The sequence below is a fragment of the Thamnophis elegans genome, chromosome 11 (assembly GCF_009769535.1).
Source record: "Thamnophis elegans isolate rThaEle1 chromosome 11, rThaEle1.pri, whole genome shotgun sequence".
Lineage (NCBI taxonomy): Eukaryota > Metazoa > Chordata > Lepidosauria > Squamata > Colubridae > Thamnophis > Thamnophis elegans.
In genome coordinates this window covers 8121696-8146044 of record NC_045551.1, presented here as the reverse complement: position 1 = coordinate 8146044, position 24349 = coordinate 8121696, and the positions used below count along the sequence as shown (strand labels likewise).

Here is a 24349-nt window from a genome sequence, read left to right as displayed (position 1 = left end):
TAGAGAAGCCAGGTTGAATTTCCGTGATGGGAAGCCTTTGGGGAATTCCAGAACCTAAACTATCTAGGAAAGGCTGGGTGCAACTTTGACGTCAGACCTCAAGCTGACTAAAGAGCATCTCCTTTTGCAACTCTTGAGTATGTATGCAAGCAAAACTCCGTGGGTGAGAAAGAGAAGGAAGGATAATATAATGCTCAAGTGGCTTAGCCACGTCAACCAACGGAAAACTACAGATTGTGAGTCACCAGAATATCTATCTATCTATCTATCTATCTATCTATCTATCTATCTATCTATCTATCTATCTATCTATCTATCTATCTAATCTATCTCTCTAATCTATCTATCTATCTATCTATCTATCTATCTATCTATCTATCTATCTATCTAATCTATCTCTCTAATCTATCTCTCTATCTAATCTATCTCTCTATCTAATGTATCTATCTAATCTATCTAATCTATCTATCTATCTATCTATCTATCTATCTATCTATCTATCATCTACCTACCTACCTATCTAAGCTATCTATCTATCTATCTATCTATCTATCTATCTATCTATCTATCTATCTATCTATCTATCTATCTATCTAATGTATCTCTCTAATCTATCTCTCTAATCTATCTATCTATCTCTCTAATCTATCTCTCTATCTAATCTATCTCTCTATCTCTCTCTCTCTCTCTACCTACCTACCTACCTACCTACCTTATCTATCTATCTATCTATCTATCTATCTATCTATCTATCTATCTATCTATCTATCTATCTATCTATCTATCTATCTACCTACCTACCTACCTACCTATCTAAGCTATCTATCTATCTATCTATCTATCTATCTATCTATCTATCTATCTATCTCTCTAATCTATCTCTCTAATCTATCTATCTATCTCTCTAATCTATCTATCTATCTATCTCTCTAATCTATCTCTCTCTCTAATCTATCTCTCTCTCTCTCTACCTACCTACCTACCTACCTTATCTATCTATCTATCTATCTATCTATCTATCTATCTATCTATCTATCTATCTAATGTATCTCTCTAATCTATCTCTCTAATCTATCTATCTATCTCTCTAATCTATCTCTCTATCTAATCTATCTCTCTATCTACCTACCTACCTACCTACCTACCTTATCTATCTATCTATCTATCTATCTATCTATCTATCTATCTATCTATCTATCATCTATCTATCTATTGTATCTCTCTAATCTATCTTGCTAATCTATCTATCTATCTCTCTAATCTATCTCTCTATCTAATCTCTCTCTCTCTATCTACCTACCTACCTACCTACCTACCTTATCTATCTATCTATCTATCTATCTATCTATCTATCTATCTATCTATCTATCTATCTATCTATCTATCTATCTATGTAATGTATCTCTCTAATCTATCTCTCTCTCTCTCTCTCTCTACCTACCTACCTACCTACCTTATCTATCTATCTATCTATCTATCTATCTATCTATCTATCTCTCTATCTAATGTATCTCTCTAATCTATCTCTCTAATCTATCTATCTATCTCTCTAATCTATCTCTCTATCTATCTCTCTCTATCTACCTACCTACCTACCTACCTACCTACCTTATCTATCTATCTATCTATCTATCTATCTATCTATCTATCTATCTATCTATCTATTGTATCTCTCTAATCTATCTCTCTAATCTATCTATCTATCTCTCTAATCTATCTCTCTATCTAATCTCTCTCTCTCTATCTACCTACCTACCTACCTTATCTATCTATCATCTATCTATCTATCTATCTATCTATCTATCTATCTATCTATCTATCTATCTAATGTATCTCTCTAATCTATCTCTCTAATCTATCTATCTATCTCTCTAATCTATCTCTCTATCTAATCTATCTCTCTCTCTCTCTCTACCTACCTACCTACCTACCTACCTACCTACCTACCTACCTACCTACCTACCTACCTACCTACCTACCTTATCTATCTATCTATCTATCTATCTATCTATCTATCTATCTATCTATCTATCTATCTATCTATCTATCTATCTATCTATCTATCTATCTATCTATCTATCTATCTCCTAATACTAATTCATTCGTTTCCCTAAGGATACATCGGGAGAGGAGCTCGGGGTTCAGGGGGGGCGATTGTCTCTGGGCCTATGCGCTGAAAGAGCTTCCTTTTCCGCCAGACTAGCCCCCTCAAAAGAGCGGGCCCCGACAGCAGCGAAGACGCCCACCCGTTCCCTTGGCTGGGAGAGTAGTTTGGCCGCCTCCTCGAGCTTAAGCAGGACCCGGACCCGGATTCGGGAGCTGGCGCAGCCCCGGCCGCTTCTGCGGCTCCCAGCCAATGGGCAGCGGAGGCCCTCGTCCTTTTCTTGAGTGGGTTTCCCCGCCCTCTGAGTGACGAAGGCAGCGGAGAGAAAAAACGGACGGCGCCCGGCTGTTTGCCTCCATCGTGGTGCAAGGCGCAAAGCGCAGCGGAGAGCGAGGAGAGAGCTAGCGGTTCCCAAGGTAAGGAAGGCGGGAGGCGTGCGAGGCTCAGCGGCTCCTCTCCTTAACCCCTCCAAGGCATTTTGGCGGAGCAGGGGCGAAGGGGGCAGGAAGCGAGGGGAGCTGGCGCCGCTTCCTCCCCTTCTGCTTCAGGGCTGAGACCTCGAACATCCAACCCCGCGGAGCTCGCGCCTTTCCCCCCCCACCCGATCCGTTTCGGCTCCTCGGGTGGGGTGGGGGGGGGAGAGTCCTCTGTTCATTTCAACGGGAACGGCGTAGGGCAGGAACGAGAGCGAGCCGCGAGTTCTCCGGTTGCGTCGCTTCTCCGGTGTTTTCTCTTTCCCCATTTCCGATTTGTTGCACGTGGTTGGAGGAGAGTTGGCAATTGGGACTCCCTCCATCAAGGACCCAGAACCGAAGGAGGGGTGGGTGGGTGGGTGGGGGGGCTTCATTGGGTCGTGGATGAAAAGAGAACAAGAGGGAAAGGAAAGCAGCCTGGCTGGGGGGCTTCTTCCTGGATTTCAGAATTGCACCGTGGACGTCCAGCCGCCTTCCTGAGTCCCCTTCGGGGAAAAGGGCGGCATAGAAATGCAATAAATTCAATTCCTAGGAAGTAGGGTGGGGAGCCCTCTCTGGCTCTGCTGGACAGCCAGTCTGAACATCATTTTTAAACAGCCCACCTCTCTCTGCCAGCTGGGGGTGATGGGACCATCATCCCCAGCTGGCAGAGATGATGATGTGATGTGGGACCATCGTATCTTCATGGCATTAAATTGAAGGAAGCTGAAATTATGCCTACTAACAAGACCTAGTGTAGGCGTAGTGCATGGTAGTGTATGTAGTGAAGGTGTAAATGCATGGGTGTGTATGCATGTACTTTAGTGAAGGTGTAAATGCATGGGTTTGTATGTATGTACTTTAGTGAAGGTGTAAATGCATGGGTTTGTATGTATGTACTTTAGTGAAGGCGTAAATGCATGGGTTTGTATGTATGTACTTTAGTGAAGGTGTAAATGCATGGGTTTGTATGTATGTACTTTAGTGAAGGCGTAAATGCATGGGTGTGTATGCATGTACTTTAGTGAAGGCGTAAATGCATGGGTTTGTATGTATGTACTTTAGTGAAGGTGTAAATGCATGGGTTTGTATGTATGTACTTTAGTGAAGGTGTAAATGCATGAGTGAGGAATCACTTGGCAATTTCATTTTTTTTTTCTAGCCAGATTAGGAAGATGAAGAAAGAATGGGGAGGAGGGTGGAAGGGAGAGAAAGAGAAGGAGAGATAGTAGGAAGGGAAGAGGAAGAGTGGAGGAGAGGCAAGGGAAGAAGAAAGAGGTAAGGAGAGATGGGTGGAAGGGAGAGAAAGAGAAGGAGAGAGGGTAGGAAGGGGAAGAGAGAGGGTAGGAGTAGGGGAGAGGTAAGGGAAGAAGGAAGGGGAAGGAGAGGAGGAAGGAAGTAGGGAAGGGAGGGAAGAAGGAAGGGAGAGGAGGGTGGAAGGGAGAGAAAGAGAAGGAGAGATAGTAGGAAGGGAAGAGAAGAGTGGAGGAGAGGCAAGGGAAGAAGAAAGAGGGCAAGGAGATGATGGGTGGAAGGGAGAGAAAGAGAAGGAGAGAGGGTAGGAAGGGAAGAGAGAGGGTAGGAGTAGGGGAGAGGTAAGGGAAGAAGGAAGTAGGGAAGGGAGGGAAGAAGGAAGGGAGAGGAGGGAAGAAGGAAGGGAGAGGAGGGTGGAAGGGAGAGAAAGAGAAGGAGAGATAGTAGGAAGGGAAGAGGAAGAGTGGAGGAGAGGCAAGGAAGAAGAAAGAGGTAAGGAGAGGAGGGTGGAAGGGAGAGAAAGAAGGAGAGAGGGTAGGAAGGGGAAGAGAGAAGGTAAGAGTAGGGGAGAGGTAAGGGAAGAAGGAAGGGAAAGGAGAGGAGGAAGGAAGTAGGGAAGGGAGGGAAGAAGAAGTGAGAGGAGGGTGGAAGGGAGAGAAAGAGAAGGAGAGGATAGTAGGAAGGGAAGAGGAAGAGTGGAGGAGAGGCAAGGGAAGAAGAAAGAGGTAAGGAGAGGAGGGTGGAAGGGAGAGAAAGAGAAGGAGAGAGGGTAGGAAGGGGAAGAGAAACGGTAGGAGTAGGGAGAGGTAAGGAAGAAGGAAGGGAAAGGAGAGGAGAAAGGAAGGAACGTAGAGAAGGAAGGGAGGGAGAAAAGAAAGGGAAAATAAGGTGGTGTTTACAACAGGCGCTAGGGATGGTAAACAAAGCAACCCAAACTGTATATTATAACCTTTTAAATGGAATAACAAAGGTATAAGAATGGCAAAGAAAAAATAAACAATATTTTGTTATAAATAGCTAAGTATAATAAATATAGGATAGCACATAAAAATGGATAACGATTAAGGGGACCATGAACGCAAGATATAAATGTATAGGAGGGAAAACACTAACTGCAAAGAAGCCGATACGGAACTGCTGTATGATATACGATGGAACTTCTTGTTCTTATGTTGTTTAAGTCATGTGTTTGTTTTTGTTTATGTGTTTAAAATAAAAAAAAAATTAAAAAAAGGAAGATGAAGAAAATTGGTGAACCACTTCTGTAATTAAAAGCTAACTGAATGACTTGGGCTAGTCATTCTTGGCTTATCCTACCTCATAGGATTGCTGGGGAGAAAATAGGAGCATTATTTACACTTCCTTGTGCTTCTTGTTATATTTAAAAGGCTCATTTTTTTTTTTAGGGCATAAATGTTGAAATAGAATCTGTTTCTGCAAATTTCCAAACCGTTTTCTCTGTTTTGTAGGTGGGGGAGAGAAATGAATAGGGGTATCAAATGTTGGTATAAAACATAGTTCGTGACCAAGTGAAACTCTGGCTCAGTCTCCCACTATATATTCTTCATTTCACAGCTACTTAGTTTTCTTTTTCATCCAACAATGGGAGTGTTGAAGTGGATTTGAATGAAGAAAGTTTATACCGTATAAATATGCTTTTTAAAATACCATTTTATACTTTATAGGGGGGGTTACTCTCCTGAAAACCAATAGAGAAAAAGGGGTAACTAAAACTGTTACTGTTGCACCTCAAAAGAAATTCAGTTAGCATGGACTGAAAAGAGTGGGACAAAGAGAAGTGTGGTTGGGGAATATAAGAAATCCTAGTTGAGACAGACAGTCTGTAAATGAGATGACTGGAGGAATTAGGGTGAACTGAAAAAAACTGGACCTCGTCAAAATGCTTCCTCATTTCTTGAATCCATTTTTAGTGGAGAAGTGATGAAATTTGCTTTTTCTGAACAGAACATCTTCTTGATGTTCCAATTTAGTTATGAATTCTTACTACTGTCCCTTCCTCTTTTTTTTTTACTGCTATTAAAGAAATGGACCTGCTCAACACTACTGATTTTTAACACTTCAGTTTTAGGAGTTTGAAAACTGACTAATGACCTCCGGTAGTCTAAACTTAAATTCAACACTCTCATTTCCTTTTGCAATCTGATCATATGATCCTGTGCCTTCTAGTGCACTTTGCCACACTTTCTTCTCTGTTGTTTGTCAAACGTAAAGACTTCCTGAATCTTGTTCCTTTGTGGTGAAATCAATATCTTTCTTCTCCTCTTTTTAGTTGCACATTATTTTTATCTTTCATCATCATCTTCATCCAGTGGTCTCAGCCTAACGCCTTTCAAATGTATAGGAAAGTACAGTTCTGGCTTCCCTTAATCAGGCTAAAGGGTTGCAGAAATTTGAGGTTACTAAATCTGGAGGGGGGGTGCTCTATAGCTAAAGATTGGTTGGGTCACAGCAGATTAGCATCTGTATGCAAACAGAAGATGCTTCAGCTTGTATAAATACTTTAAAAATAGAATAACAAGAATAGATGTGAAAATAAATTTTGGTATATTTTCATGTTTAAAATTATTGCTTTGAATAAAAGTTGAAATTCATCATGGCATATTTAAAGTGCGACGTGTGAGTTAAGAAACATTTGAACTATATTCAGGATAGTATAGATCAATGTTTCTCAACCTTGGCCACTTGAAGATGTCCAGACTTCAACTCCCAGAATTCCCCAGCCAGCAGTCGCTGGCTGGGGAATTCAGGGAGTTGCAATCCAGACATCTTCAAGTAGCTAAGGTTGAGAAACACTGGTATAGATGATATACTTAGATTAATTCACTGATTAAAACAGATTATTTTAAACTGAACGCATCTTGTACAAGTATTAAAGCTGAGACTGAACATAAGACTGAATGAACTTAATGTATCTCAACTAATATCAATGCTTATTTTCAGTGATAAAAATAGTGATAATAGCAATAGCAGTTAGACTTATATACCGCTTCATAGGGCTTTCAGCCCTCTCTAAGCGGTTTACAGAGTCAGCATATCGCCCCCAACAGTCTGGGTGCTCATTTCACCCACCTCGGAAGGATGGAAGGCTGAGTCAACCTTGAGCCTGGTGAGATTTGAACCGCCGAACTGCAGATAACAGTCAGCTGAAGTAGCCTGCAATACTGCACCCTAACCACTGCGCCACCTCGGCTCTTATTACAACAAGTGACTTACCTAGTAAAGCATAGATACTCTGAAAATATTGAAAAAATACTGTATATATTCGATATATTAAATGGCCTTTAATACATTAGGCTCATAGTAGAGCATACTGTGATTTCAGAAATGATGCATTTCATAAATTCTATCGGGTATAATGCCTTCATTTTATTCCAGTGAGAATCCTACCATTGTTTGAAAAATGGCTTGTTGCCTTCAGAAATCATTGGTGCTCCAGGGTTCCACCACAAATCCACGAAGCCCTTATCCGCGGAGACATAAGCACGAAGACTAATTTGCGCCGTTCTAAGCGCTAAGGAAAAACGCGACCCTACCGCGATGACATAATCGCGGAGGGCAAAATCGTGCATTCCCAAGCACTCAGTACCCTAAACCTAACCTTAAACCTAACCCTAAACCTAAAATCCTAACCCTAAACTTAATGCTAAACCTAACGCTAAATCTAAACCTAACCCTAAACCTAACCCTAAAACAAACCCCTAAACCTAATCCTAACCCTTACCTTAATTTAAGTCGGCTTTCTGCCGCGGCGCCGTTTTAAAGCGCCCTTCTGTTGCCGCGCTGTTGTCGCGGCGGTGATGATGCGCGGTGATGACGTCGCGGCTTTAGCGCCGTGATTTTATCACCGCGATTTTGACTAGCGCGGTTTTGTCATGCCACGGTGCTCCAGCACTGGAGGTTTTTAAGATGAGATTAGATAGTCACTTGTCAGAAATTGTATAGGTCAGTAATGATGAATCTTTTAGACACCGAGGGCCCAAATGGTGCGCATGCCCAAACTGAAGCGCACGCGAACGAGCATATATGTGGACATGCACAGACATGCATGTGTATGCATGTGCATGCATGCGCAGCAGAGAGACCAGCTGGCTGATGGGAGGTGGGGCATCCCAACACCGGCAGCTTAGCGAGAGGTAAGGTCTTTTTCTTTCGCGAGCTTCAGTTTCGTCGTTTGCAAAGAGAACAGAAGCTCACAAAGAAACGCCACAGAGATCTGACCTGGGGCAACGGCGTGCGTGCCAGCAGAGAGGGCTCTCTGTCACGCATGCCATAGGTTCGGTGTTCTGACCCTCCTCGTCCCACACCAACACACACTCCGAGCCAAAGATAAGTTACGGCATTTAATTAACAGACAAGACAGGTCCTTGGCAGCAAACTGGCAGAGATAAGGCTTGGCAGCAATCCAGCCTGCCAAGCTCACAATAATGTTCTCCGACATTAATTCCTGCGTGACTTCTGCAAGAGGGGCGTGTGCACAAGCAGTCTTTTTATAGTCTGGAGAGGAGCCTAATGACCACCAGTTGAATGCAATTATCTCCTGTAACTGCGCAACAGTTCCTGACGCCTAGTAGCTCTTCGGTGCCGTGCATCCAGGAACAACTCACTGCTGGCGTCCGGCCCACTCTCCCTTGTCTCCTCCCCATGGTCCAAGGCTCAGGTGCCTCCTGGTGGCCAACCAGCCTCTCTGCGCCCTGTTCGGAGTCGGAACCCTGTCCAGGATCCTCCAGAGCCGACTCAGAGGGCCCCTCGCTGTCGGAGTCTGGTGGCAGCTCCAACAGTTGCTGCTGGGCCACAACAGTTCAGCATCATGGATATAGGTTCTCCTGCTTGACCAGGGGACTGAACTAGAAGACCTCCAAGCTCCCTTCCAGATTCTATTCTATTCTATTATATAGGACATAGATAAAATATGTAGCTAAAAGTAACTTTGGATTTTGCACATAATGTATGCCATGAAAAGTTTAACACTTGGAATGTGATAGCTATAAATAATAATACAGGATAAAAGATAGCACTTAGCTATCTCTTATCGCTTCACAGTGCATTTACAACCCTCTCTAAGCATTTTACAGAGTCAGCCCCCAATAATCTGGCTCCTCATTTTACTGATCTCTGAAGAATGGAAGGCTGAGTCAACCTTCAGCCTGGTGAGATTCGAACGGCCAAATTGTAGGCAGCCAGGAGTCTGTAGAAAGTAGCCTGCAGTACTGCATTCTAAACACTGCAGCATTGTGGCTCACAGATAGATAGAATAAATATTGGGAAAGACATGTTGGGATTCTGGTTTGTTCACATTTGAGCTAAGTTCTGAGACGTGGAAAACCAGCTCAGAGGTTATTGTTAAAGTGGTACAGTGAGTTATTGAAAGTAGAATGCTTCCCTGTTCTGAGTTTTTAATCCAAGGAAGCCTCTTTTGTACGGTGACTGCAGGAACAGCCAAGAGATGAATCCTTGTTCTCTGTCTAGCACAGTGTTTCTCAACCTTGGCAACTTGAAGATGTCTGGACTTCAACTCCCAGAATGCTGGCTGGGGAATTCTGGGAGTTGAAGTCTGGACATCTTCAAGTTGCCAAGGTTGAGAAACACTGGTCTAGCAGATGGCAAAACTCTAACTTATAGAAAGAAATGTTAACTTGGTGGATTAATAACAATTGTGTGTTTGATTAAGGATGAAAACAGGGGGTTTCAGCGGGTCTATTGCTATTCTTAAAAAATTGTAGGTGTCATAACTGAGACAAAAGTTTTTAAAATGTGGTGGAAAAATACTTTCAAAACAATGGTAGTCCTTTACTTACAACCATTCAAAGTTGCAACAGGACTGAAAAAGGTTACTTATGACTGGTCCTCACACAACCAGAGTAGCAACCCTCTCCACAGTCACATTATTAAAATTTGGGTGCTTGGCAACCAGCATATATTTGCAATGGTTACCACACCTCAGGATCATGGGGTTTGGGATCTTCCCAGCCAATGTTCGACAAGGGAAATCAATGAGTGAGCCCAGATTCTTTTAATAACTGCATGATTCACTTAACAATTGCAGTGATTTGATGAATAACTGCATTATCATTGGTGCAGGATGGGTTGGAAGTGGAGATTTTGCATTATCAGTGTTCTGGAATGGGGTGGAAGTGGAGATTTTTGCATTATCAGTGTTCTGGGATGGGGTGGAAGCGGAGATTTTGCATTATCAGTGTTCTGGAATGGGGTGGAAGTGGAGATTTGCATTATCAGTGTTCTGGGATGGGGTGGAAGTGGAGATTTGCATTATCAGTGTTCTGGGATGGGGTTGGAAGTGGAGATTTGCATTATCAGTGTTCTGGAATGGGGTGGAAGTGGAGATTTTGCATTATCAGTGTTCTGGAATGGGGTGGAAGTGGAGATTTTGCATTATCAGTGTTCTGGAATGGGGTGGAAGTGGAGATTTTGCATTATCAGTGTTCTGGAATGGGGTGGAAGTGGAGATTTTGCATTATCAGTGTTCTGGAATGGGGTGGAAAGTAGCATTTTGCATTATGATCGCTCATAAGTAAGTAAGAACCAGTAAAAGAGGAATGGGAAATCCTATCTGTAGATCAGCATTTTTCAGTCTTGGCAAGTTTAAGATGGGCGAACTTCATGCTGTCTTGGGAATTCTGGAATTGAAATTCATGCACCTTAAAAATGCCAAATTTGAGAAGCATGGGTCTACACTACCACTTAGGATTCTCCATTCCTGTTTTATTTAGAGTTTGGTACAATTACATAAATCAGTTGTGGTTTCCCTAACAAATAGTGATTAAAGCGATATGAACCATTACTGGAGTTTTGTGAGAAACTGAATTAAAAGTTGATCTGGACTTTGATGCTTGGGTATGGGATTATAGAATCTTAGAGTTAGAGTTTGATATTTTTTTTACTTATATCTGTACCAAAGAAAGCTGGAAGCCATTCTTTTTGGTTTTCCTTCTATTCCTCTTTCTTTCTTACACTTTCACTCTTTTTCTTTCCTGAGCCTTTCCTTTTTTCAATCTTTTTATTTGTTTATCCCTTAGCTTTGTATTTTTTTTCGATATGTGAAGGACCAAATACTTAGCCATTATGATTCTACATTCGTTATTTATAGAAATATATCAAGATTTAAAATGAAATCCACTGGATATAAGGCAGGCTCTGAGTCTCTCTAAAACCAAAAAAGTATTTATTGATAGAAGGGCTATTCTGCACCCCTCCCTCAAACATTCTTTAAAATACAGAGTTTCCCAGCATTCCTTTAGGAACCTCCAACATACAAACTATGGTTAAAGCTAAAACTAAATATTCCCCTTGTACATATGTGCTAGTAGTTCCCGATTCTAGGGTGCTCATCTCCGTTTCAAAGCCGAAGAGCCAGCGCTATCCGAAGAGGTCTCCATGGTCATGTGACCGGCATGACTCAATGCCGAAGGTGCATGGAACGCTGTTACTTTCCCACCAAAAGTGGTTCTTATTTTTCTATTTGCATTTTTACATGCTTTCGATCAACTAGGTTGGCAGAAGCTGGGACAAGTAACGGGAGCTCACTCCGTTACGCGGCGCTAGGGATTTGAACTGCCGATCTTCTGATTGACAAGCTCAGCATCCTGGCCACTGAGCCACCGCATCCCTTACAAACTGTGGTTACTCATCCTAAAACGAATCTTCTTTACCTGGAGCTCCAGAATTTGCTGTTTGCTAGGGAGGTGTGTAACTAAAAATCAGTCCACATTTAGTGTACATCTGACTTTGGGGAGATTTCTTCATAACCAAACAAAAGTGTAATTTTGTGCAGTTCATACCCCTTGCTCGCTGGATCTGGATGTCACAAAGCAAAGCTCACATTTTAATTAATTAATTTTGTAATTAACCCCCATGCCCCATTTTGGCTGGCAGAATGCTACAGGAGATGAGTGCTGTCACACCCCCATGGCCACGTCCACCCATCTCCCCAATCATTAGGGAAGAGAACCAGTTGTTAAAATATTTACAGCCCACCACTGCATAACAGGTATCCGGTTGATAAAAATAAAACTCTTATATAGAGTTGCATTTTTTTGTTGTACTATCTATTGTGGATTAAAAGTGGCTTCCCTCGAAACTGGATTTGGCGACTTCTTCCTGCAGTGATAGATGAGAGAAAAGCAGGTATTTGTATGTAGTTAATATTTTATATGTCTGTAAAACAAGGACAGAGGCAGATAAAACCTACAATTCCTTAAGCATAAGAACAGAAAGTGATAAACCCTATTGTATTTTTACTTACCGTATTTTTCGGAGTATAAGACGCACCTTTTTTCCTCAAAAAAAGAGGCTGAAAATCTGGGTGAGTCTTATACATCGAATACAGCATTTTTTTGCCTCCCAAAGCCCTGCCCCTTCACCAAAAGGGCCGTGCATAGCCTTATGGAGGCTTTCAGAGAGCTCCTGCGGGCTGCGGAGGGCAGAAATGAGCAAAAAACGGGGCACTTTTTGTCCCCCCCATCCCCCAGCAGCACTCTATAAGCCTCCATAAGGCTACGCATGCAATTATTTTTTACAAGAAACAGGCCTGTGTTCGCAAAAAATGGGCCGATTTTTGCTTGTTTTTGGCCCCCTCACGCCCCCAGGAGCACTCTGCAAGCCCCCCCAAGCTATTCATGCCTTTTTTGGGGGGGGAAATGGGCCTGTTTTTGTGAAAAACGGGCTGTTTTTGGGAGGTTTGCAGAATGCAAAAACTTTTTTTTCCTTTTGGAAAACTCTTTAACTGATTGATGAGAATTACATTGATCAAGTGCTGTGCCAGCAGAAACACTTACCTATCTACTGTATTTCTCTCTATCTCTATTTCTTTCTCTCTATTCCTCTACTTTTCTACCTACCTACACACACTCTCGCTTTCCCTAACTACCTACTGTATTTCTCTATATTTCTCTCTGTCTCTATCCCTTTATTTACCTACCTACCTACCTACCTACCTACATAGCTAGCTAACTAACTAACTAACTAACTACTCTCTCTCCCTACCGATCTACTGTATTACTCTCCCCCTCTCTCTCTTTCTCTCTCTTTCTCTTTCTCTTTATCTACCTAACTAACCACTCTCTCTCCCTACCGATCTACTGTATTACTCTCCCCCTCTCTCTCTTTCTCTCTCTTTCTCTTTCTCTTTATCTACCTAACTAACCACTCTCTCTCCCTACCTATCTACTGTATTTCTCTCTCTCCCTTTATCTACCTACCTACCTAACTACTCTCTCTCTCCCTATCTATTGTATTTCTCTCCCTATCTATTTCTATTTCTCTCTCTATCCCTTTACCTACCTACCTACGTACACTCACTCTCTCTCTATCTCTCTATTTCTCTCTCTCTTTCTCTCTCTCTCTCTACCTATCTAAACTACTCTCTCTCTCCCTACCTACCTACTGTATTTCTCTCTCTTTCTCTCCCTGTCTATCCCTCTATCTACCTACATACTTTTAAAAAAAATTGCCTCTTCAAAACCTTGGTGGGTCTTATACTCCGGTGAGTCTTATGCTCCGAAAAATACCATAATATTATTCTTTACGGACCCATAGAACAAGAATATTGGCAGAAATAAAACATCCTGCAGCTTTTATTCCAAATAATTAATGCAAAAATAGTATTTTTCAAGGACAGCATATTGGTATTTCGAATCAAGGCCAAGCCAAAGTTCTTTATTTTGACCACTTTTCTTTCTACCATCTCAGACAATGTTTCTAGAATCCATGACAAATGGAAACATTCGAACTTCCCTGAATTTTCTTTGTTTAGAAATATCAGGAGCTTTTATCCATCTGCACTCAGTTTTAGCAGAAGTTGCAGTGGTCAAGTTTGATAAACAAGTAACTGTGACAACTTCTAGGAATCTAGCTCTTGTTGTATGCCCCAAGATTTGAGTTTCTTTCTCACATCCATTTGTTGTAAGAAATCACTTGCTGTTCTTTTCTTATTCTGATCCGTTGGTGGCACCTGGCCTGTCTTAAGTAATCTTAGGGTTGCCAGACTCCTAATTTTGCACTTCACTAGTTCCAGTGGTGGGTTTCAAAAATCGTTGGAACCTACTCTGTGGGTGTGGCCTCCTTTGTGGGAGTGGCTTGCCACCCATGTGACCGGATGGGAGTGGCTTGCTGCCCATGTGATTGGATGGGAGTGGCTTGCTGCCCATGTGATCGGATGGGAGTGGCTTGCCACCCATGTGACCGGATATGAAATTATGAATTAGTACTTAGGTCGGTCCAAGTAGCTATTCAGAAGTTAGTGGTTAGAAGCAATCGTAAAGCAAGATATGGAATTAAAACCAGAAATATTTTGTTGGGTATTTGAAAGGGAGTATAATATTTAATTTTACACATGTTAGCAGTTGCTGGAATTGTGTTTGCACAACAGTGGAAAAACAGAGATATGTAAATGAATAAATATTACAATGTGCAGGAATAAATAAATTGTCAATTAAAATCAAGAAGGCTTTCAATACTTTTTCACGTGGGATTGGTTTTAGCAATTGCCCACTAATGGAAACAGAAATTAGAAATCCAAAAGTATGAAAGAAAACACCAATTATGTAAGGAAAGGTCCCTATAATGTATAAGGAAATATTACTAGATCATTATTAATGCGTAGATAACTGCGGGACATTACACACCCACCAGTGGTGGGTATCAAAAAAATTTGGGACCTCTTCTGTAGGTGTGGCCTGCTTTCCGGGTCCACCGGTGGAACCTCTTCTAACCGGTTCAGTAAATTTGACGAACCGGTTCTACCGAATAGGTGCGAACCGGTAGGAACCCACCTCTGACTAGTTCCATCCCTCAGTGCCTTGGAATATAATTAATAAAACTAACTGCTTAGTCACAGAAAGGTGATATATTTTACATTAACCAATTATCCCTTCCTCCCCTTCCAGTGTCTTAGTTTTTTGTAACCATGGTGGGAGAAGACAATATATCTCTAAGAAATCGCCGAGCTACATATGGCACTGCAGAAGAGAAAGATGACTTACCCAGCAGGCTGGAAGAGGACTGGTCATTCTCTAAATCAACCAATGGTAAGATTTCATGATTAACTGCATGACGTACAGCTTGTTCTTACTTTGTTTAATGGTGTATTTCTATGAGTTATTAAATCATCTGGTATTTGTAAGATACATTTCTTTTCTGTTTTTAGGTTTTGCATGTATGTCAGCAGCTGTTGACTCAATTCTACCTCTGGTCAAACATAGGCTTATACCTGAGGTAGGCAGCTACGGTTTCCAGATATTTTGGATCTCACATCCTATTAGCCTTGACTAGTATGGCCGAGGTGGCGCAGTGGTTAGGGTGCAGTACTGCAGGCCACTTCAGCTGACTGTTATCTGCAGTTCAGCGGTTCTAATCTCACCGGCTCAAGGTTGACTCAGCCTTCCATCCTTCCGAGGTGGGTAAAATGAGGACCCGGATTGTTGGGGGCAATATGCTGACTTTGTAAACCGCTTAGAGAGGGCTGGAAGCCGTATGAAGCGGTATATAAGTCTAACTGCTATTGCTATTGCTATAACTTCACCTTAGTGGGTCCTGGAGGTTGGGAGAAGATAGAAGTGGGTTGGTTTCTATGGTGCCACCTTTGTATGGGGGTGTAGTGGAAACTGGTTCATTCCTACCTTTCCTACTTTCCATATACAGCCAGGTTTGTTCATAATGGCAAAAGTTCACAACTTGAATGTTTGTTAGTAATGTCTGTATTTCATTAAAACCAAATAAACAATAAAAGGCTACTGCAGTGTAATATAGTATAATTCCTAAAAATGGGGGATCCTACTCATTCCCAAAGGCCTAGGGGAAGAGCCAGGTCATAACTGCTTCCTAAAACCTGCAGGGTTGGATACAGCTAGAATCCATGGGGAAGATCATTCCAAAGGGCAAGAGCCACTATTGAGAAGGCACCTCTCCCAGTATCCTTTAAGAGGATGTTTCAGAGAAGGAATGTGGAATGTGCCCTTCCTATCAGAGTGCATGGAACAAGCAAATATTTGTGGGATCAGGTGGTTCTGGCAACATCCTAGTTCTTTGCCATGTAAGGCTTTATTAGTGATATTAATGATACTTGAATTGTGTTTGGGAGTCTATTGGGACCCAATGCAGTTTTCATAGTAGCAATGCAGTTCTTAAAGTAGAGGTGCTATGGGGGTATAAGAAGAAATGTCCTTAACCACCCATTCTGCTGGCATTCTGGCCCAGTTACAGCTTCCAGATCAGTGGTGGGTTTCAAAAATGTTTCGAACCTATTCTGTGGGTGTGGCCTCCTTTGTGGGAGTGGCTTGCTGGCCATGTGACCTGGTGGGAGTGGCTTGCCATGTGGCTGGCACACACAGACACAGACTCACATAGAGAGAGAAAGAAAAAGAGAAAGGAAGGAAGAAAGAAAAAAGAAAGAAAAAGTGAGAGAGAGATGAAAGAAAAAAAGGAAAACGGGACAGAAAGACAAATGGAAGGAAAGAGAGAGAGAGAGACGGAGAGAGAAAACACATTCCCCAGCCAGCATTCACTGGCTGGGGAATTCTGGGAGTTGAAGTCCAGACATCTTCAGGTTGCCAAGGTTGAGAAACACTGCTCTAAATAAATAAACATCCAAGTCTATCAGTACTGTATCTCACTGAAAGAGGTGCCAGATAATCTGCTTTCTTGAGGATCTTTTGGAGTTGTAGGTCAACTAACTTCTCAAAAGTTAGGATCCTTTGGATCCAGCAATGGTTTCTTGAAAAGGAGGTAGACCCCTACCTGTTTTACAGCCAGTGGAATCGCCTACTCTTTCAAGCAACCATTAACCACTGCATGTATCCATTCACACAGCCTCTCCCAGTAATACAAGCCAGGTGATTTGCATGAGAAAAGAAGATAAGAATTAAACTTACAATATCTACAGCATTCAAAGAAAACATATACAAGATGGTTTATAGGTGGCACTTCCCCCCAACGAGGTTAGCCAAAATGTTTCCTGGGTTATCTCCACTGTGTTGGAAATGTGGAAGAAAGGATGGCACATTCTACCATATTTGGTGGTCCTGTACTGAGGTCACGAAGTACTGGAGAAGGATTAAAAAATGGCTAAAAGAGGTTACCGGGGCAAACATCGAATGGAGACCCGAGAACCTTCTACTAAGCATTAAACCAGAAAACATGAGCAATTCAATATGGCATTTGACCCTACATATAATTGTGGCCGCAAGAATAACTTATGCACAATTTTGGAAATCCACTACCATACCGTCGGAAGATGCTATAATTAAAAAAGATCTATGAATGTGCAGAAATGGACAGAATGACAGGTTGGCTGAGGGACAAAGAGAAACGGAACATTATCTTAGCTGGAACTTATGGTATAGGTGGGCGACAAGGAGAACAGCAGGGACTTAAAACGGGGAAAGTTAAAAGTGAACATGGGTATTGTAATAGATCCCTGAATTTTGTAATGAGAAGATGTGGCTTAGAGACCTAACAATGAGGAAGGAAAGAAAAAAGTTGGGCTGTGAATGACTGTCACCGCGGGGGGGTGGGAGGGGGTTGTATGTTTAAAATTGTATTTGTATTTCTATGTTTTACTCTTTAAAAAATGTATAACTAATAAAGATTACTTAAAAAATAAAAAAATAAAAAGAGAGAAAAGAAAATATACACATTCTTAATTACTCTTATATGATGTGATGAGCTGAGCCAAAATCAGCGGAGTAACTTTGGCCAAAAGTGGGGACCTGTTCTTGGTTGCTGTGACTGTTTTTCAGAAAGTGCTTTTCTTTTTAATTGACGGAAAACAAACACCACTCCAACTCCATTGTATTCAGTCTGGTTAGTTAGGATTTAAGGCCAATGTATTGCTCAGAATCACATGCAAAGTCATGCTTGGCTATTTTCCAGAAGTTTTTCCCTTGAACTTTATTTACCCTCTTAAACAACCTTGGACCATAATCAAGTGAGTAATTTGCCTTGAGAGAGGTATGTGAGAGGTCTCGGTTCTGTAGTCCTGGACTTGTAAGATATAAATCAGTCATTCTGTATCTGAGGCTACCTTTGGTCTTTTTTCAGAATTGTATACACAAAGGCCAGGTTGATTAATATCTCTTGAGTAAAGGGAAAAAGAGTGCAAAGTTTTTTTTTTCTTCTTCCCAGGTTTCTCTCCCTTTTTTCTTCTTCTCTCTCCTGATTCTGCCTTCATTCATTTGCCATTACTGTCACAGAACAATATTTCTATGCAATTTTACCCTCTATTTCAAGACAGCAGGCTCCCCCACGTCGCTTACCCCAAACCATAGAATTAAATATGAATGTAATTATATAGCATTCAGTTAATTACAGCCTGCTAATTGGGCAAAAAGAAATGGGTAGAAGTACACCAAAAAGACGATGTGTGTTGACTGCTTAATTTAGGTCATAAATGAATTCTCCCGTTCTTTTTCCGAAAACTCCTTGAGTATTGGCCAGGGTACAATTTACAGGAAAGATCCTTTTTTTGACTGTATGAGTGCTACCACGGTGATAGTAACTTACTAAAGCACAAGTGGCTTTGCACTAAGCATATAATGGGCAGTACAAAATAATATCTGCTTTGTTTGTCCCATCAACATAAAGCATATCTTGTCATTGCAAAGCAAGCTCAAGAAGGGTCATTAATTTCTATTGACCGGTAGCCCTGTAATTGTAGGCTTCAGTAACTGCTGGCTTGTGTAGTCTGTTTTGTAATGCATCTTGTGACTCTGAATATGTTTTTGTAATTGTAATAAAAAGAAAGAAAGAAACAATCCTTTCTTGACTCCCCCCCACTTTCCCAAGGAAACTGAGGTTGTGATTTCTCTTTCTTTTCTATGGCAGTGAACCTAGTACTCATTATTTCCAGTAAGGTTAACAGTACTAAGCAGTAGTCTCTACTCAACTGGGGTATAGCGCTGAATGGGTCTACCTTACATACCTATCTTCTTTTTAAGGTTTAAGGCAGGGCTGGGTTTCGACCGGTTCGCACCGGTCCCTGCGATCCGGTTGGTCGCCGAACCCGGAAGTAAGTAACTTCCGGGAACGGCGAAGCCCCCCCCCGCGCGCGCCCGCGCCCGCTCCTTACCTGGTTTTTTCGAATTTCGCGCTTTCCACGCATGCGCAGAACGCCTGCGCGATCCTCCAGGAGCAGCTGGAGCATCGTGCAGACGCTAGTACGCATGCGCGCGCCGCGTGCGTGCATGCACGTGCCGCATGCGTGCGCAAGGATGCCGCGTGCGTGCGTGAGGACGCCGCCGGCCTCGTTCCAACCGATCCGGTTGGAACGGGGCGAGAAACCCACCCCTGGTTTAAGGTTTATTAAAATTTGTATGCCACCCACTCCCATCGGGACTCTGGGCAGCTCATAGCTTTAAATTTAAAAATGGAAAAGTACAATATTAAAAATTCACATCATCCATTACATCTAAGCGGGGGCTGGATATCCATCAAGGTTCCACCACAAATCCATGAAGCCCTTCTGCGCAGAGACATAAGCGCGAAGACTAATTCGTGCCGTTCTAAGCGCTAGGGAAAAACGCGACCCTACCGCGATGACATAATCGCGGAGGGCAAAATCGTGCATTCCCAAGCACTCAGTACCCTAAACCTAACCGTAAACCTAACCCTAAACCTAACCCTAACGCTAAACCTAACCCTAACGCTAAACCTAAACCTAACCCTAAACCTAACCCTAAAACAAACCCTAAAACAAACCCCTAAACCTAATCCTAACTCTTACCTTAATTGAAGTCGGCTTTCTGCTGCGGCGCCGTTTTAAAGCGCCCTTCTGTTGCCGCGCTGTTGTCACGGTGGTGATGACGCGCGGTGATGACGTCACGGCTTTATCGCCGCGATTTTATCGCCGCGATTTTGACCAGTGCGGTATTGTCGTGCCACGATCCATCAACAGCCCCAGGCCTGCCGGAACAAGCAGGTCTTAACGGCTTTACGGAAGGCCGGGTCCGGATCTCTGCGGGTAGATCGTTCCACAGGGCCGGCGCAGCAACAGAGAAGGCCCTCTTCCGGGGAGCCGCCAACCGGCATTGTCCGGTTGACGGCACCTGGAGGAGGCCCAGCCTGTGCGATCTTGTTGGTCGTTGGGAGGTGAGTGGCAGGAGGCGGTCTCTCAGGTAGCCAGGTCTTAAACCATGTAGGGTTTTAAAAGAGCAAGCAAACCTGTAATTACAGGTTTGTTTTTTAGAGCAAACAAACCTGTAATTCCAAATGAAATGTCAATTTGTGCTTACTATCTTACTTCAGTCTTAGCACAGGTGATTCAATATTAATGTTAATTTAATTTAATTTCAATATTAAATGTTTAAATAATTTGTCCCAATCATTTGGTTACATTTATTTATGCCAGGGGTAGTGAACCTTTTTATACCTACCGCCCACTTTTGTATCTCTGTTAGTAATAAAATTTTCTAACCGACCACCGGTTCCACAGTAATGGTGATTTATAAAGTAGGGAAGTCAATTAAATTTAAAAAAAGGAAAGTGCTTCAGTATTGGACAAAACCACTACCGCCCTCCATGAAAGCCGGAACGCCCACAAGTGGGCGGAAGGGACCAGGTTGACTACCACTGATCTATGCAGATTTGGCGAGAACTACTAATATTCGGCTTCTTTGCAAAATCTGGTGTGTGGAAGGAAGCTTGGTTATCCAAACATGGCTTAATGGATGTAGAATTTTGCCTAGTTCTGGTACCAGTTTTCTCATGCCAGTTCCTCCAAGCACCTAAGCATGGATAATTTCCAGATGCTTCTACCTGGTATTCTTTGAAGAACAACAATGACTCTTTATCACCTTTAATTGTTCAGATGTAATTAAGTTTAAAGTTCTAGGAGAACTTCATACTATCAGCACAAGGCTGACGGCCATAAATCTTTTTCTTTCTTGCCAAGAACAAGAACTCATCAAGGATAATCTGCCATGGAGCAAGGTCCTTAACCCTTCACTGATGATTCCTCTCTAAATTTTCTTCATTTGCACCCCTTTACTTTTTAATGCAGCAAATATTGCCCTGGCATCCCTGACCCACAACTTTTCTCAGCTGCCACTTTTCGTTTTAGATCAAATTAGAAACAGTGGTTTTTCTCTCACTCCTTTGTAACAGAAGAATTCACAGGCATGGATGCTTCTCAGTTACCAAAACAAGTTTAGATAACAATAACATCCTTTTGTTAGTAATCCAGCATATCTGGGGAGACCAGAATGATGTAGCCTAATGCATTTTTTTTTCCTACGATAATTCCAGTGAAAAATGTTTGTGAAAATTAGACACGTCTCTAGGTTGCATGAGAAGCTAGTTGTTCTCATTCAGACATTCATTTGGTCAAATGTCATAAGTGAGGTCATATCTTTTTAACTACCTTTAAAATTGGGTGGTGGTTATGTGTGTATGAGAGGAAGTATAAGCAAAAACAAACTGGTATAGGATAAAGTAATTGTCAGCACTCCTCCATTGGATAATTAGGAAAGAAAACCACGAGACTCCATTGATAGAAATCAAGTGTACTTTTACTAATTATAAATGATCAGAAGAGTAGCAAAGCGAAGACTGATTATTTAGGCGCGAAAGCAAACAATATATAGAATAACCCATTCCCCACCCCTTGGCATCCTAGTTACAGTCCAATCATAATTCTCCCAAGTATCAGGTGCGAGATAACTTCGAAAGGCATCACCAAGATGGAATGTCGGTGCCGTTGGCCTTGGCGGGAAACCTCCTCCGCATGTGCAGTAAGACGGGCAGCAGAAACTCCAGAATCTTCCTCCAGCACAAGTAGTAGCCCCCTCCCAAATACCATGCCCCCCCCTCCCCGTTTCAATGGCAGTCGAAGCAGCAGCAAAGCAGAGGCTGACAGTAATAATAAGACTGAACATATAATGCTTTTTTCTTTTTGGTGAAAATGCCACCTTTACTAGAGTAGTAAAGTATCACAATAAATATTCCAGGCTCCAGTATTAATTTCCAACGTAGCTAGGTATCTGCAAGACAATTCACAATGAACAAATTCTAACTGGGTCTGCCAGATTTTTTTGACACTTAATCATGATTTATAATAGAAAATGGTTCCACCACAAAACAGCGGTAGACAAAAGCGCGCTCGACGAAAGCGCGTACGTGACGTCATCACAGCGCGACGAAAACATCGCGATGTGAGCGATAAATTTAAAATTAAAGCGAAAACCTTACCCTAACCCCCCCAACCTAACCCTAACCCTAAACCTAACCCTTAACCTAACCCTAAACCTAACCCTAAACCTAACCCTTAACCTAACGCTAAACCTAACGCTAACCCTTAACCTAACGCTAAACGTAACCCTAACGCTTAACGTAACCCTAAACCTAAACCTAACCCTTAACCTAACCCTAAACCTAAACCTAACCCTTACCTTTATGTGAATCGGCTTGCTTTAATTTTATTTTTATTTCAATTTTTAATTTTTTCCGTCGCGCTGTGATGACGTCACGTACACGCTTTCGTCGAGCGCGCTTTTGTCGACCGCGGTTTTGACGGGTCACATAGAAAATACTTGGAAGTATCTAAGAATTTCGATGGAATAAAAGAGGAATGCCCTTAATTTGAGAATACATGGGAATGGAATCATCTTTGAATAGAATACAAATGAAGTTTGCATTCCCTCCTTTCACATTTATAGCTAAAAGAATTTCATCATTGTTCAATTGGGTTTTGCTGATCCGAGTAGGCACTGGTTCCTATAGAATTAGAGCTTAGGCAATATTCACATTTTAAGTATGAGTGAGAAATGCTTGTATATGTGCCATTAATAGAAAAGTAGGAGTGATTGCCTGATCACACTTGTAGTACAGCATGCCCTAGATTCATAATGCATTTATCAAGTCATCCCCCCCGCTTTAAAGAGAATTGTGACTTGGAGTCACTGTGAATAATTAGCTTATATAGCTTTGTAGAGAGTTTTTGAAAGAGGCTTATATTCATTTAATACAATTGCTTGAAAACAATAATTTGGCCTTCCATTTCAGTCCCCTAACTTTTCTGTAACCACTGAATGCTAGGAATTATTATTATTTATTGAATTTATATAGCCACCTATTCGCCCATGGGGACTCAAGGCGGCTTACAGAATATAAAACCATATTTAAAACAATAAAACCAATAAAAAGAATCAAATAAATTAATATAGTATAATATAATAAAATCACCAACACCAGCAACAGCAGATCACACGAGCCATTTAATGGGCTGCATCCCGCTCTGGGTTCCCCACTGGCAGAACCATGTCTTCAGTGCCTTCGGGAAGAGTACGAGAGTGGAGGCCGTTCTAATCTCTGGGGGAATGATGTTCCAGAGAGAAGGAGCCACCACAGAGAAGGCCCTTCTTCTGGGTCCCACCAGGTGTATCTCCTTCTGGGATGGGAGCATTCCCTGTCACTTCCTGGGCTCAACAGCACGGAGGGGAAAGAGAGGATTCTCTCTGTGACTATTTCTTCTTGTTTCAGTAGAAAAGATGCTCACTTTCTGGGTAGTCCTCCCACGTTTCCAGTTTAACTGGAAAGGATTAGCTTCTGGATTCTGCATGGTTCAGTTTCAATAGAGAAGATACGCTGTTCCTTATTTGTCTCAATGTTCACTTAGTTTCTGCTTTCCTGCTTTTCCGATGACCCATCCTATTTCACAGATGCGGAACCAAGGCAGAGAGAAGCCGTTTTATTGCTGAGATTGAATTTGAATCCAGACCAGTGGTGGGTTTCAAAAATTGTTCGAACCTACTCTGTGGGTGTGGCCTCCTTTGTGGGTGTGGCTTGCCGCCCATGTGACCGGATGGGAGTGGCTTGCCACCCATGTGACCGGATATGAAGATGCCGACGACACTTGTCAGAACCACCTTAAATTACCTCTCACACAGCACTGGCATGCATAAGAATAGGATGTAAACTTGTTTTTTAAAAGGCATCTTTGGTTTGCGTTAAAACAACTTCAACACACGCAATGTTCTGATTGCGCCACAAACGCAGTAGTCATCCTTACCTTTCACAGAGGCACTGAGTTTTATAAATAGGAGCATGATAGTGTAGAATAATCATATCCAAGGACCAGTGGTGGGTTTCAAAAAAGTTTGGAACCTCTTCTGTAGGTGTGGCCTGCTTTCCGGGTCCACTGGTGGAACCTCTTCTAACTGGTAGATTTGACGAACTGGTTCTACCGAATAGGTGCGAACTGGTAGGAACCCACCTCTGATCCAGACCCATGTGTTCCTCTGCATAAAATATTTTTTCTTCCCCAGCTCTTTGCTTCATGTTATCTGTGCTAAATCTTACAACCTCATAAAGTTTGCTTCAAGAGTGCTCCAACTGACAAGCATATTTCAGGCTTTTTAAACAAAGGCCTTGTTACCAGAGGTCAATGCTCAAATAGACAGAGACTCATTAATCATATGAGAGGAAGGGTACATGTTTCTTGTAAGTGATGACTTCAGCAAAAGACTGTGTGTTCTAAAGTTTCCGGAATAGTGATTCATTTATGGTGGACCTT

General features: G+C 42.1%; 1 protein-coding gene across 2 annotated transcripts in view; it reads left to right on the top strand.

The window, feature by feature from the left end:
• Positions 1-2411: 2411 nt before the first annotated feature.
• The window catches only part of SOAT1 (sterol O-acyltransferase 1), a 53462-nt gene continuing 31524 nt past the window's right edge, over positions 2412-24349 (top strand). For both annotated transcript variants that reach the window (XM_032226777.1, XM_032226776.1), the window contains exons 1-2: positions 2412-2520; positions 14733-14873. In XM_032226777.1, the coding sequence (XP_032082668.1) occupies positions 14753-14873 (121 nt within the window). In that variant the 5' untranslated portion in view covers positions 2412-2520; positions 14733-14752. The remainder of the gene's footprint in view (positions 2521-14732; positions 14874-24349) is intronic.